At 39.2% G+C, this 15548-nt stretch overlaps 1 protein-coding gene and 1 long non-coding RNA gene across 5 annotated transcripts in view; one reads left to right on the forward strand and one right to left on the reverse strand.

Annotated features, from left to right (window-relative positions):
- Window positions 1-935: 935 nt before the first annotated feature.
- Window positions 936-1981, reverse strand: LOC139800233 (uncharacterized). The gene is made up of 3 exons (XR_011727666.1): window positions 1928-1981; window positions 1736-1803; window positions 936-1154 (listed from the first exon to the last, which is right to left on the reverse strand). It is a non-coding gene; the product is annotated as an uncharacterized lncRNA (long non-coding RNA).
- A 391-nt stretch (window positions 1982-2372) lies between these two features.
- LOC139800449 (bifunctional heparan sulfate N-deacetylase/N-sulfotransferase 3) overlaps window positions 2373-15548 on the forward strand; it is a 65859-nt gene continuing 52683 nt past the window's right edge. For 3 of the 4 annotated variants that reach the window (XR_011727753.1, XM_071753491.1, XM_071753493.1), the window contains exons 1-2: window positions 2373-2781; window positions 7736-8860. Coding sequence is in view for 3 of the 4 variants with exons in the window: in XM_071753491.1 (XP_071609592.1) it covers window positions 7880-8860 (981 nt within the window). In the remaining variant the exon portion in view is untranslated. The remainder of the gene's footprint in view (window positions 2782-7735; window positions 8861-15548) is intronic. The other variant, XM_071753492.1, reaches the window with a different exon arrangement.

Consider the following 15548-nt stretch of genomic DNA (forward strand, 5'->3'; position numbering starts at 1 on the left):
TGTTGGTCTACATCACAGGGTTTTTCATCCTTCGCCTGGAATGTAGCTTCTTTGGGGCAAGTCTGAAATTAAGTAGTTTTCTTGGCAAACATTCCCAGGCAGGGACCAGAGGACAGTTTGCTTCAACATCTGTTCTTTAGTGGATATATGGACACAAGTCAGTACATACATCTGGGAACTAGTGTTCAGTTCCTGTTGTGCACAATAGGAGCAGCAGCATAGGTGTCTTAGTTCATGGTACAGACTTGGAGTTGTATGAATGTGACTGTTTTGTGTTCAGTCTAGTAGCCCACCAGTTTCCCCCCCACCTCATTTCTTGTCTGGATTAAGTACTCCTTTACCTATCCAGTTCTGGGTTGGATGTGATCTCAGATGTTCTAAACAGCTGCAATTATGCCATTTGTGGTAGCACTCTGTGATAATGCTACACCACATGACTACAGTTTGTTTTGTGAGGTACTGGGGGCCAGGCACAAATCTTGGCCAGAAGCACACTCAATGATGTCTTAAGATGTTTTGCCAGAAGTATAGATATGACATCACGGCCAGGTCACACTGGAATGACAGCTTAAGAGCAAAAACCTGAAAAATAGCACCAAAAAAGATCAGAGCTGTTAATATTTCTGCCACAACCATTCTGCACTACGGCTGCTGACTTGCAGTGATGAAACCCTCAGCTGTGAGACATCTCACACATCTCTGTGGGCATCCAAGTGCTTATAAGGACAAGTGGTATGTAACTCTCTTCTGTCCATGTTGGCCTGTGATAACTTAGAGTGCCAGCTACTCAGGAAGGGCAGTAGGAGGGAAACCATGCACGTTCATGATTTTGAACTCACATCCAAGAATTTAAGTCACTTTTGGCTGGCCTCAACCCCACACCTCACAGCATGTTGTAGGAAAAATCCTTCATAATAGAGAGGCCCAAGAAGAAGTACTCACACAGACAAGAAGTTTAATACGGGAGAAAAGTTCTTTGTTTAGAATATTGAGAAAGCAACAGGATTTCAGGTGTACTATCTATTTCATGGATTCCTCAAGCATAGCAAATCCTCAAGTCAACAAGTCCTCAGTCATATTGAAGGTCTGGGTCATGGTTTCTGGGATCTTGCAATGCTTTTGTAGTGCAGAAGACATCAAAATTTGCGGAGTTCCTTCACAGTGTGACATGAAAAGGGAGAAAAAAGATCGGAAAGCAGTAAATAATATTCCTATAAATAGGCTGTAAATTCTGTTGATGTTTGGAAACAAACATTCAGATGAGTGGCCTTTTTCCTGTAAGTTCTACATATAGCGATTCTTTCTACATATAGCGATTTTAGTTTTTCTCACAGAAAAATATAGTTTTTTAGTTTTTCTCACAGAAAGAGAGGGTCGGACAACCACCAGTTCAGGAATTCAATCTGCTATATTGAATTATCAGCCATTAGGTAAGCTAACAATTGCCATGCAATTGTGAAGTAAATTAGTTAGTTCAAGAGGGCACTTGTAAAATTTATTAATTTTATTGCCCATTTGTGAAGGCTGGAAGCCAGCTAATGCAGTTCAGGCAGGGAAGTGTAACTCCTTAACCTGCAGTAATGGAATAGCTGTCTCCAGAGTGCAGGATGCTGAGTATCAGGGAAGAATACAGAGGGACTAACTCTACTTAAGATGGGGTTAGAAAATTCAGTAAAGACAAGCAGATATTCTTTGAAGATCGAACGCCACATTGTCTTGAGAAAATGTAACTGACCTTGTGGAGTTTCCACTGTTGTGTGTTACACTTGAGTAGATTCAGGTAGGAATCGTCAGATCCTAAACCTGCAATGAACAACGATAGGTTTGGCAAGCGATTTGAGTTAAACTTCCCCTCTGAAAGGTTGTAAAAGGGGATTGAGAATTTTTTTTTTTTTTAAACGAAAAAAAATCCACATAAATACTGTACTTAAAATAGATTTGCTGGACGTCGCCCTAGTTGCCCCGGGACAATGTCCCGCGTGTCCCGCGTCCCTCAACCTCTCAGCTACAGCCGGGCCGTCCAAGCCTACCAAGGACCCGAAGGAGGCGATGATCGGCAGCGCTAATGCCGAGGAGGCGGTGCGGCGAAGCCCCCGCCCGCCCCTGGCCGCTGAGCGCGGCCCCTCCTCCGGGAGGGCGAGGCCAGGCCCGGCGAGCGGCGCCCGCGCCCCCGGGCGTGCCGTCCCGCCGCTGGGGCGGTGCCGCGCTGCGCTCCCGGCTCCCGTGGGCTGCAGCCTCCTCTACCCGGGGGAGCTTGTTCAGCTCCTTGCACCCGCCGTCGCCTGTGGTGGAGAGTGGAAGCGGCTGGTGGCCGGGCCCCCGGCCGCTCGCCCGCCCTCTCGCTCGCCCGCCCTCTCGCTCGCCCGCCCTCCCGCACGCCCTCCAAGGAGCGCAGCCGGCCGGGGTGACTGCCCGGTTCTGGGGTAGGAGACGGCTGCTCTGCTGGGGCTTCGACCCCCCGCACATGGGAGCGTCCCGTTGCCTGTGGGAGCATTTTTGGGTATGTTTGTTGATGATTCTTCGGCTTTTGTTTTGTTTAATTCTTTACTAGCGCACTTAGCATCTGCCTGTCTGATATGGTACCTGCACCAACCCTTGCGCTGCTTGATTTTTTTCCCTTTCTCCTCTCCTCCGTGGCTTTTTCTATGCGCCGCTGTTGCCCTCTAGTGTTTCCGGACTTTGCTGATTGAGTAGAGGAACAGAATTAGCCCTCGTAGTGCACTGGTTATAACTTCAGTTGTTCGTAGCTCCTTGGATTCCCAAAATCCCATGCAGAAATCGGTATGTATTACTGCTCGTTTCAACTGTCTTATACAGCCTTTGTGAAAGGGCGGAAATCTTTTTTATTACCTGGTTCACTACTTGATGTGCTAGGTTATTCTTCAGGTTTTGGTGTGGTGGATATTTTTCTTTTTAATAAAATGGAAAGTGGAAGACATAGGGTTTCTCTCACTGTCAGCATCACTACTCAGGTCTCTCAGAACTGGTGGTAAAACTCTGCCTTAGAAACTCATCACACTTTGGTCTTATTTGGCAACTGTGGGACTAAAGAGAGGGGCAAGTAACGATACAAGCATGGACAAGAGAACGTGCCATACGTTTGTCTTACAGACCTTGGGCAAATAGATTAGTCTTTAGATAGTGATGTTTCTGCAAGTGGAAAACAGTGGGGTTTGTCCTGGAAAACCTGTATGAGATGAAAGATGTTTTAAGATCTTCTGTAAGAAGAGGGTAACGTAGTAATCTGAAGACCAAACCCAACTACTATGCTATGCTAGACTTCTTCTAAAGTATTTTAAAAGACCATATATTTGATCTTCATAATTATATTTTAATGACAAAATCTGATGCATTAATTTCTTTCTGGTGAAGTTCTCTAGTAATGCATGAAGCAAAACAGCATGAAACAAAGGATAACAGAGGTATAATAAAAAAAGCATATTTATCTACCAGAATTTTTGCTTTGCTTAAGCCATTCCCCTTTTTTTTTTCCTTTTTTTTTTTCAGCAAATGTGAGGGAATGTAAGCCCTTCAATATTCACATGTTACAGGGTTTGTTATGTGGTACTGAAGGGTCAATGACTTCAAATTTCTCTTAAGATTTTGTATCTCCTATCACCATTTTGTCAGGTTGAAAATGTCTTCTTACTATGCAGTCATAAGATCTCATTCTCAGCCTGGATTTGCTTGTCTGAGTTATTGCTGCTTTAATACTTCAGTCAGTAGAATAATGTTGCAATAGGATACTCAGTGTTAGGAGACCAGATTAATATTTTCTTAATTGATTTAAAATGCTAAGCATTACTATCCATCCCAGGTTTGATTGTTTTCAGATGCGCTTTTTTTCCCCCTACCATGTCACTTGCATATCTAAAGACTTCCACTGTAGTAACACAAATGTAATGACTTCAGAATGCTGCTTTTGAGGTCATATTTCATAGTGGCTGGCCAATTTAGGCTTTTTATGCTCAAAGCAATTAGCCAGCATTCTAATCAGTGGAGATTTAAATGCCCATATTAACATGCTGAACAATATGTCAATTTTATGTCCATTTTTCATTTAAAATTCATCCTTAATTTAATATATCAGGAGTATGTCACTAGCACTGTTGTAGAATCCAGTTTGGTAAAGAACAGAACCAGAATATAAGGATGTGGATTATTAGAAGAGGAGAAAGATTTAAAACCAGGAAAATGTAGTATACCTGAATAATATTGATGGCTAAGCAATCCTGAACTTGATACATTTTTGGCAGGTGTTGATGAAAAGGATTTTTATTACCTTTTAACAATATTTTTTTGTGTCTGTATATAGGCATGACTCAACTTTATATTTTCTAATCAAGGCTCATATAAATCAGTTGCCCTTGCACAGGCCTGAGATAAGAATAAACCACATGGTTTTTTTACTGGGCTTTGAAAAATGTGGTTTGAGAGCAATTTCTTATTTGCGTGTGGATATTTTAGCTTGGGCCATTCCTTTATCTTGATCTTACCTCAAGTTAATTAGTGAAAAATGTTTCTTGTACTTTTAAGAATCTTATTGATATTAATGATACAACTTTTATAGATTAGTTTTTTAAAATTATGGATAGTTTTATGAATCCATATGGATACCTAGTTTCCTATTTGAATATTTGTTCATTACTGTGTGATGATGTGAACCTGAAATTGGTATTCTTTGACAGATTAATTATTTTTTTTTCCCAGAAAACATAGGTAGCAACTATGAAATGGAATGGTCAGAGCCACTTTTCTTTTCAGCTATTGAGTCCAGAAGTTAGTGTGTTTCTGTTGCTTGGAAGGGTTAGTCATACAAAGCCCATGGAAAGGAGCTGTGTGCACCAGGAAAGTCTTAGTGCAAAAAATATAACAACAAGGGCACTTGTGTGGGGTTGCCATGACACTGACAGAGAAGAGACTGTCAGCAGCAGCCTAAGAGTCTGAGCCCAGAGACTGGGTTCCAGGCTGGTTGCAAAGACTTCTAAGGAAGCTGCTTTAGTATTTGTTATATAAATTATACTATCAGAAGGTGCAGAAATCAAGACTTACGATTTCCTGTTCATTATGTCCGCTTACTGAATTTCATTAGTAGGCAAAGTCCCCATGCAGTGTTGTCTCGCTCTGCAACTGTTGCCGTTAGGGTTGTTGTGCTGAAATGATTTGTGAAAGCTAAGAATTTGGTCCTTTGTGCTTAGCAATGAAACAGCAAACTGAAGCTACAAATGATAGGAACTCACCAGGCTCTTCATGGTGCAGTTCAGCTCTTTTGAGGTCATCAGGGTATTTGTTCTTTCCTCCGTAATACCTTGTTTGTGAATTTAAAAATAAAAACAAATAAAAACAAACCAACCATAGCCACAGTTGAATCTCTCTTCTAATGTGTCTGTTTCATGCTAGCAGTATGAAGAGACCTGTAGTTGTGACTACCCAGCAGCACCACTTAGAATTGTAAATCTTCCAGTTAATAAGGTGATACTTATTTCTTGTACCCAAAAGAATTTCCTGTGAACACAGGAATCACTTCTAATGGTAGATTATGTATTCAGAATAAAATACAAAACTTATTTCTGTGACTCAACTTTCTCATAGATCTTCTCCTTGATAGCGAGTCCACAAGTTTAAAAATAAAAATAAAAATTTTAAATATTCAAAGTCCTAATTTGTACATTAAGGAAGCATTTTGATACCTCATACTTGGAACACAGGTAAAAGGTTCTGTTCTGAATTTTCAGATGGTGACATGAAAATGCAAAATTCTGTAGATCAGATGCATATTCTTCTAAATTACTGTGGTTCTGGTTAAAGAACAATGGGGCAGCTTTTATTGCTTTAGATGGTAGATAGGTACCATACAGATTATTTTATAGGTAAAGCATATTTCAGCATCACCTCTGTGAAAATTTGAATTAATATGTCTGACACCTGTTTTCAAGTGTTCTGAGATACAGGTGGTACTATATCCCCCTCTCATTAAACTAAACATGACTATTGAAATTAGTGAGCTAAGACAATTTATGTCATTGATCAGTCTTTTTCATGTTTTTCCACTGAAACAATAATAACAAGCTAGAACTCTTGAGAAGAGATTCTAGGCCCTTTTTAATTCAAGGTTTTTCTTGTACTTAGATTTTTTTTCTATTGCAGTTCAAGCTATCATGACTTCTTTCTTCTGTTAAATATTGTATTCCTTTGTCATGAAAGTACATCCCACAATTACTCTCCTGTTCTAAATGCTGCTTCTAATGGCTTAACCACAGTTGATACATTCCGAGTATCACCTTTTGTCTGGTGTTACTAGTGGACAAGGACCACTTTCCCTGAAGCCATGTCCAAAGTTGTGATAAATATAGCAATTACTGTTGATCAGAGTAAAATGCTGCTGTTCCTCTAGGAAAGCAACTGTATCTTGTCAAGGCTTTGAAACTTTTTGATACTGTTAGATGTGTTTTCTCTGTGTGCTTTTTTCTTTCTGTGACGTGTTTGGAACTCTTGCCATGCAAAATAGTCCTTAAATAAGTGCAAATTACATAAGCATGAAGCTGATTTAAGAAAGAATGCATTTAAAACTCATGTCTTTTTCTGCTCTGTTCCTTTTCCTTCCTGTCGGCTGTTGTGATGGTGCCAACTATGTCAGAAAAGTTAATATTTGATATTAGTTATACTTACGGAGTTCCTTGGTATTAACTTTTTAAACCCTACTTCATGTTTGTAAAAAATTGAGCATGGAAGGACTAAGCACTCCTCCTAAGGGATTGACCATGTTAGCATTACACTCATAGTTTATCCTAGACCCATCTACAAATGAGAAGGGATTACTACATTGTGAAGTTACAACAGTATGTTCTAGATTTTAGTGTTTTTAAAGATGTGCTTTTAACCTTCCCTTAAAACTCATAGTATATAATTATTTTATGCTTGGCACATAATTCAGTTGTTCTACTGGAAACTTTTGATAGCAATGGTACTGTTAGCTTGAAAAATTACTGCTTTCCTTAGGTACAAGTTAAAGCATAAGTATATCCTTAGGTGATCTGCCACTTAAGTTAGCTTTTGATTTATGACTCACTCTTTTCAATTTTAAGAGCTGGACTATTTAATGCTTTTTTAAGAAAAAGAAATATAAAGTGCTTCTAGCAATTTGCAAAACAGTGCACAGTCCAGTAAAATGTTATTTGTTTACTTCAAAATTGCACAAAAAAGTGTCATTTTCTTTCAATAATAAATGTAATATGGAGTATATCATTATGTTTGTCTAGACCAGTTAAAATACGTGTGTTTTGTTAAGAACTTCTTGGTTCTTCAAAAATCAATATGATAGTATTTGATTAATCATGTAGACTGATGTTCCTCCATCTTTTTGGTGTGGAAAGAGGAAAGTTATGAATTTTCTTAAATGTTTAGGTTGTCAGCAATTAAAAAAACAGAAAACAGTAAGTCCTTTGCTGCTCTATCTTGCTCTTCAGTTCTTCTGGCATGTACCCTCTTTTTCTTGGTTCCCTGGGTTAAGGAGCCTGTGAGATCTATAGACATTCAAATGCTCAAGGCATCTAGTGGAGCAGGAAGAAAAACTACCTCTAATGCAAAATTTCAAAAAGAAGCTGTAGAAGTTTTGAACTGTTTGTTCCTTCCCAAACCTCTCTCAGACAGTGATTTCTGGGCTTACCTTTACTTCGAATATGATGCCTGACAAGTGTGGTGCCTCAATTAAAAATCTGATTTTCTTTTCTTCTAGACTATACCCTCTGTAAAGCTTTGTGGAAGATAGATGTGTGTGCTGCAATGGTGACATAAATATTTCAGAGCACTTGAACAAGTTGTTGAGAATCTGTATGTTTTTAATGCTGCTGTGAAGAACAATTTAAGGCAAGTAAACAACATGAGTTTTATTATGAAACTTCACAGACACTTTCAAAGAACAGTTATTTTGTTGACCACTTTTTGTATGGTGAGCATAGTTATATCTGCATACTACTTGTATAATGGCTACAAAGAGGAAAATGAACTTTCTGAAATCTCTTCAGAAGTGGAATGTGGTGATCTTGAACTTTTACCATACAAGCTGATGGAAATGAAGACCATGAAGTCTATTGGTTCCCTGAGGACAGATCTTGTAGTGCTGGTGTTTGTGGAAAGTCAGTACTCAACATTAGGCCAAGATATAATAACCATTTTAGAATCTAGCAGATTTCAGTTCCACATTGAGATTGCACCTGGGAAAGGTGACCTCCCTGTGCTTATAGACAAAAATAAAGGCAAATATGCTCTTATAGTATATGAAAATATTCTCAAATATGTGAATATGGACACTTGGAACAGAGGCCTTTTAGATAAGTACTGTATAGAATATGGTGTAGGGGTTATTGGGTTCCACAAAGGCAATGAGAACAGCTTGCAGAGCTTTCAATTGAAGGGCTTTCCTTTCCACGTACACAGCAATCTTGGTATTAAGGACTGTTGCATTAACCCCCATTCCCCACTGCTCCATGTGACTAAATCTTCTAAGCTTGAGAAAGATTCCTTGCTTGGAAATGACTGGGCAGTTTTCCAGATTAATCATACAGCTTATCAACCAGTGATATTTGCAAAAGTAAAGACACCAGAAAACCTTTCACCACTTGCTGCTAAAAGTGCTCTCCATGCCACAGTAATTCATGACCTGGGGCTCCACGATGGGATTCAACGAGTCCTTTTCAGCAATAACTTGAATTTTTGGCTGCACAAGCTGATTTTCATAGATGCCATCTCTTTCCTGTCTGGAAAGAAGCTCCGACTCTCCTTGGATAGGTACATTCTGGTTGACATAGATGACATCTTCGTGGGGAAGGAGGGAACAAGAATGAACACCAATGATGTACAGGTAAAGTATGTGCACAGACTAATGACTGTTACGGCAAAGTGTCATTTTTTTATCTGAAAGTGAACAGTTATTAAGAGTTGGAATGCAAAACTCCTTGGGCCTTGGATGTGAAACCAGTCTGCCTGTCTTTGTACAGTCACTGATTCCAGGTTTAGCAGTTCCTTCAACCTCCAGGCTGGAGAAGAGTGTAAAAGGACGACCTTGTTACTATCACTTGTTTTCTACCAAGTGAGGTGCAGTCTCTGCTGAGCTAAGTCCTATAAAAGGGCTGGTGAGCAGCACCTCTTAATTGTGTTCCCATATATGGCAAATATTGTCCTAAAACCAAACTAAGCACAACTAGTTGCTAAATAACTCTTAAGGAAAAGGAGGCAAGAGTGGTAGTGTTTTCATACACTCTGCACCCCACCCAACATGCACTGTTCTAAACATTATTGCAGAGTGCATAGCTCTCTATTTTGATGTTATCTAAGCACTTGCTTCCGTGGCATTTGGAAACAGCCCAGGATTGAGGGCTGGACCCAAGAGCCATTGATATGTAATATGCATGTTGCTGATCTTACAAGCAGGAGGTAAATGTGGTGAGCAAAAGTAAATGTCAACATAAATTTTGAAGAATAGACAGGATTATTAGCTGTTTGAAATGGGTTTCAGGTGGCAGCATTTCACCTTTCTTGCCTCTGTTTTATGGCTCTTGCTTGTAAGCAAAGGTTGTCTTAAAAGCTTGTTCTGTCACTAAATGAACTGAAAATTTCCATTTTAACATTTGAAGTTGAGCATTCCTGGAGGTCATTTTTCACTCTGTTTTGCTGTTCAAGAGAGGTGGTAGTGATGGGTGAGTAGAGGTAACATTTTACCATTATTTCACTTTACAAGACCTTGTGAAAGTGGTACTTGGTCTAGAAGCTAAAAAGCTAATCTAAAAATACACTTGTTTTTGCCCTGTTTGTCCTAAAAATAAAGGAGAACATTTTGTTAGAGTTTTCATAGTGAACAGAGGAACTGGGAAAAGGAAGGGCAACAAGTGTTTGTTGCCATTGATGTTATGTAACAAGTGTTGTGTTGCCATTGATGGTAATTCCTGTTTCATTTTGTAACTACATTTTTTGTTTTGGTTTTGTTTTTTTCAGTGGTAATATATTTGTCAAGCTGCAGTAACCCTGCATGTGTTGCTTTCTTAAAATAATGCTCAAACTTGAACTTGCATTTTAATTTGCTTTAAAATAACAGCATTCAGACTTTTACAAACTTCTCTGCATATGCAATTACAAATAAGATATACTTCCCAGATAATTAGGTATTTTCCTTAGGCAAACATTCCAGATGAGAGAGCTAGAATAAAGGTTTAATGTAAGAAACAGGGCTCCTTTGTAGAAAGGCTGCATGATGGCATAATGACAGCGTTTGAGTTTGGTAGTTGAACATGCTTTGAGAATCTTCTAAGTATATAGGAGTTGTATATAGAATCTTCTAAGTATATAGGTGTTGTTCAATATCTTCATCAACGACTTGGATGAGGGTATAGAATGTACCCTCAGCAAGTTTGCTGATGACACTAAGCTGGGAGGAGTGGCTGACACACCAGAAGGCTGTGCTGCCATTCAGAGAGACTTAGACAGGCTGGAGAGTTGGGCAGGGAGAAACATGATGAAATTCAACAAGGGGAAGTGTAGAGTTTTGCATTTGGGGAAGAACAACACGATGTCCCAGTATAGGTTGGGGGCTGACCTGCTGGAGAGCAGTGTAGGTGAAAGAGACCTGGGGGTCCTGGTAGACAAGAAGATGACCATGAGCCAGCAATGTGCCCTTGTGGCCAAGAAGGCCAATGGCATCCTGGGGTGCATTAGAAAGGGTGTGGTTAGTAGGTCAAGAGAGGTTCTCCTCCCCCTCTATTCTGCATTGGTGAGGCCGCACCTGGAGTATTGTGTCCAGTTCTGGGCCCCTCAGTTCAAGAAGGACAGGGAAGTGCTTGAAAGAGTCCAGCGCAGAGCTACTAAGATGATTAAGGGAGTGGAACATCTCCCTTATGAGGAAAGGCTGAGGGAGCTGGGTCTCTTTAGTTTGGAGAAAAGGAGACTGAGGGGTGACCTCATCAATGTTTTCAAATATGTAAGGGGTGAGTGTCAGGGAGATGGAGTTAGGCTTTTCTCAGTGGTGACCAGTGATAGGACAAGGGATAATGGGTGTAAATTGGAGCATAGGAGGTTCAAGTTGAATATCCGGAAAAATTTTTTTACTGTAAGGGTGACAGAGCCCTGGAACAGGCTGCCCAGGGGGGTTGTGGAGTCTCCTTCACTGGAGACATTCAAAACCCGCCTGGACACGTTCCTATGCGATGTACTCTAGGGGGCCCTGCTCTGGCAGGGGGGGTTGGACTAGATGATCTTTCGAGGTCCCTTCCAACCTCTAGGATTCTATGATTCTATGATAGGAGCATATATATAAGCTCAAATTGCTGGAAAAAAAGAAGGTCTGACCCCCAGCACTGCCAAAATTCCTGTTGTTCTGTCTGGTAACAATATATGTAAAGTTAACTCTGAATAAATCTCTCACTGTGATGTGCAGTAGCAGTTAGAAACAATATGTTTGGATCATTTCTCTTTGTGAGTGACACCTTTGGATTGTAATTTTAGAATAAGTTAGGATGTTTAATTGCCAGAATTACCAGAAGCAGGAGGCTATTGAGACAAAATTAATTATATCAGATATGAAAGGATAAGCTGTATTGTTTTGGGAGAATAATTTGCAGTATGTCAGAATGTTGTCTTCCCAAAACAAAACTGTTAAATTAGATAGAAATAATAGCAAAGTGGAAATAAATTTTAAGTAGCGTAATTTCATTTATACAGAACTGCGTTCTGAAACAGTAGAATGCGGAAAATGTTCCTTTCTCATTCTTCATCTGTTTAAAGTGTTCTATTAAGCATGTTGGTAGGGCTGTCAAATACAATGTATCTTCATTACTATTAATACCAAAGGTGTTATCCTCTGTGGCACATGTGGAAGAAATTAAATAAAATCAATTTGCAATACTTGACAATCTGATACTGTAAAGTGTATTTGCAGTAAATGGCATCCTATTAAACATGAGTGTTCTACTGACTTCTTTTGCCTTGACTGTGACAGCATTGCAAGTGTGAAAATCAGCTGCTAAACAAAGGCTTTGTATCTGAAATTATATTCAAGAGTATTCAAGATTAACTCATTTCTACCAAGGTGACAATGAAACTTCTATATAGTTGAAAGCTATGTCTATTTCTTTATCTGTAAGACATAAACCAGGGGGCCATCATTACAAAGGATGTTCTGTAGGACTGAAGAAGTACAGGGTGGTGGTTAAATTGCAATTCACAGAATTGCAGAATGGCTGAGGTTGGAAGGCACCTCTGGAGGTCAGCTGGTCCAATCCCCCTGCTCAAGGTGGACAATGTCCAGGTGTATTTTGATTCTCTCCAAGGAGGGAGATCCTGATTGTCTTTGGAACCAGGTTTTAAAGGGTATGTCTTCTTCAGTTACATAAATGAGATTTCGAAAGTGGCCAGAATAGTTAATATTTGGATGTCAGGCTAAACTGCCCTCTTCTTTAAAGTTGTAAATTGGAGTTGAGCACTTATGAAAGTTACTGTCATAATGTTAAGTGCTAATTATTATCAGTATTGTTTATTGACCTCAAAAGAGGTCAAGTCTAAAGCAAATATTCTAAAATTAATGTCTTCTGCACCTCTAAAGGTGAGGCAGAGTGGTGGTACGTCAGCTTGAATATGTATAGCATCAGGGACACAAGTGTAAAAAAGCCCTTAAAAAGGTTTTGACACAGTTTATCATCCTAAATCCTTTAAAACTAATAAATGGTTTGTTTTATTACACCACAGATGGAAACTTATTCTAGTTTCACCACAACTTCATTTAAAAAAAAAAAACAAACCAAAAAACAAATGACCAAAACAACTTGAAACTGAACTTCAGAATTTTATACTGAGTTTTGCAGATTTACCTGTCAATGTATAAAATCTGCACTGATAGAACGTAGTTCTTCAGTGTAATGTACTGAGTATCAGTCACTGTACATCAACAATAAATATCCATCAGCATACTATTTTATCTTCCTCTGGTATAGTAGAAATTAATGGAGCAGAACATTTTTGTAGTCTTAATTGCCTCCCACTTTGAAAATAAGCTTGGTAATGTAATCTCAACATTTGGTTTTTTAGTAATATTTTTTTCTTACCTAATGTTTGTCAAGCAAGAGTGATCATAACCATGTGAATGTTATATTTTATTGTCCTTCTGTCTTTTAGAAGACTAAGAGCATATCCACAGAGTAAGTTTGTCTTGGCTGATTGTCTACTATTTTAATACCTCTTTTTTTGCTTGTAACTCTTTGTGAAATTTTTATGACTATAAGGCCTTAAGATTTTCCAAGGGAAAAGCAGCTGACAACAGGGAGAAATTTATGATTATTTTCCCTATTGGCAGTTTGTGCTGTTCTGAGGGTGCAGGCAGTAAGTTGGTGTATCTTTCCCTGCATTCCCCAGTACACGCACTTTCTGTATCGCCTTGAAAGTTGATCACATTTTCAAAATTAAAAATTAGGGCACCACGAGATTATGTTTTCCAAATAATTAGTCATGCGATCTCCCCTTGACTGTCTTAACACTTTTGGAAAGCACATAAAGGACATTTTGTCACTTCTTGAGTGAATTGTTTTGAATACAGTAGTGTGGAATATCATGCACTATGAGAAAGAAGAAATTAGAATTAAATGTTGAAACTAAAATACAATTTGAAAACAAGTTATAAAACAGATTTTACATATTTTATGAGCTGCAACCTGCATGTTGAACACTACCATTCATCTTAACATTTAACTTAACTTGTCTATTTAGTTTATAGCAACTTCTGCAAACTTTAATGTAGTAACACTGATACAATTGCTGCTCAATACAGCCCAGCTTTTGTTCTTCAGCAGAGTGTACTGATGTTTGAACCAGAAATCTGGATGTAAGCCAGAAGGAGGCCGGCTGCAAAGGGGTGATGGAGAAGCAGGAGAACTACTAGTTTGGGTACAACCTTTCTGGGACTGCCAGGGCAATGCTGGGAATTCCACATATGCTTCCTCCTGTTCTGCACCTTTGCAGAACTAGTTGCAACTCTATGGAATAAACTTGGTGCCAAGACCAGTATTACAGTTTATCCGTGGTGAATGAAGACAAAACCTTGCATGGTGATGGTGTGTCAAATAACATCCAAGTTCCACATGGTATCTCTGTGGACTGCCAGGCAAGCAAAGAGGAGGTGGCACCTTTTTTGTGTGTTGGAATGTGCTTTATGGTGATATGCATGTAGGTATTAAATGTGGGAAAGGCTGAGGTTCAGAAATATTTGCACACAGAGCTCATCCTGCCTCTTTGGGGCTTGGGATGAGTGTGTCCCTCTATAGGAAAACTGTAACAAGAGGGTGTATGTCAAACAGCATTGCTGACACACTGCTCTGCAGCTATGCCAAGAAGCCATACTTGTGCTGAAATGGTAACTATGTTTGTCCATTCTTACTAGTTGGCTTAACTGCCCACGTTCATACATTAATTTTCAGGTGCAGCAGCTGTACAAAGATGCGGTGTATTTAAACTATCTTGTTCCACAATGAAAATCTGAAAGAATGCAAACATTGCTTGACCAGTGGATGCTCTTTGTAGGACAGTCAATTCATGTGAGCAGTTTTAAGTGTGAGCGAGCTTATAGTGCCAGTGGTATGTCTGTTATGAGGAAACCAAATGTCAGCCAGCCTTCATTGCTGTTGAATGATTTTCATTAGTTCTGCATTTGCTGGAATTCATGGTTTTTTCTGGTTTGGTTTGTTGGTGGTGTGTTGGAGTTGTTTTTCTGAAAAATTAAACTTTAGATAATTAAAGCAGTTGGATGTGGGAGTCCTTAGCTCCACTGAACCTAGCAGAGCCAGCAGGTCCTAGTCATAAAGTTTTACAACTTAATACTAGCGTGCTGCATCTTTAAAGGCCTTTGGCAATGCAGTTTAAATTTGAATCTTAAGGTGGATAATTATATATATGTTTTCCTACATGTTTGTTCACCTGGAGCTAAATGTGCCAAGTGTTTTCCATTCCACAGGAATTCTGCAGAAGTTCTGCACATTCACAAGTGTGCACAGTCTGCATTTCAGAAGGGTAGGTTTGGGTCAGCAGAGCAGTGCTGCTCCATGCTCTCTCATTTGTGTTTGTTGACTGCTGAGAAACTCTTAACTTCCAAGTGCAGAGTCCTCTGGAGAGTTATGATAAGATATCTGAGAAAGACAAGGCCACTTGTCACTCATCATAACTTATTTTTTTTTTCCCTCCCATCTTGCTTAGTTTTTACAATACTGCCATAAATCAAATTTTTTAAATTTAAAAAACACAACACTATAAACTTTTATGTGAACCCTTAATCTTGAAACTGTGATTTTTCAAGGCCTATACCATCTCCTGCTGTTATGAATTCATTGGTAGGGAACTAAGTAATAAAAGAGGTATCCATCCATTGCAGCTTTTTTTTTTTATTTTCAAAGGCTGCAGAAAATGCTTCTTGGCATGGTGAAACCCATGGCATTTTCAAGAACTATAAGAATTACTTGCTTCAAGCTCTTCTACCTAATCACCAGACTTGACTATTGGTTACACACTCTTTGGTCTGT

This window comes from Heliangelus exortis, chromosome 10 (assembly GCF_036169615.1).
Source record: "Heliangelus exortis chromosome 10, bHelExo1.hap1, whole genome shotgun sequence".
NCBI lineage: Eukaryota > Metazoa > Chordata > Aves > Apodiformes > Trochilidae > Heliangelus > Heliangelus exortis.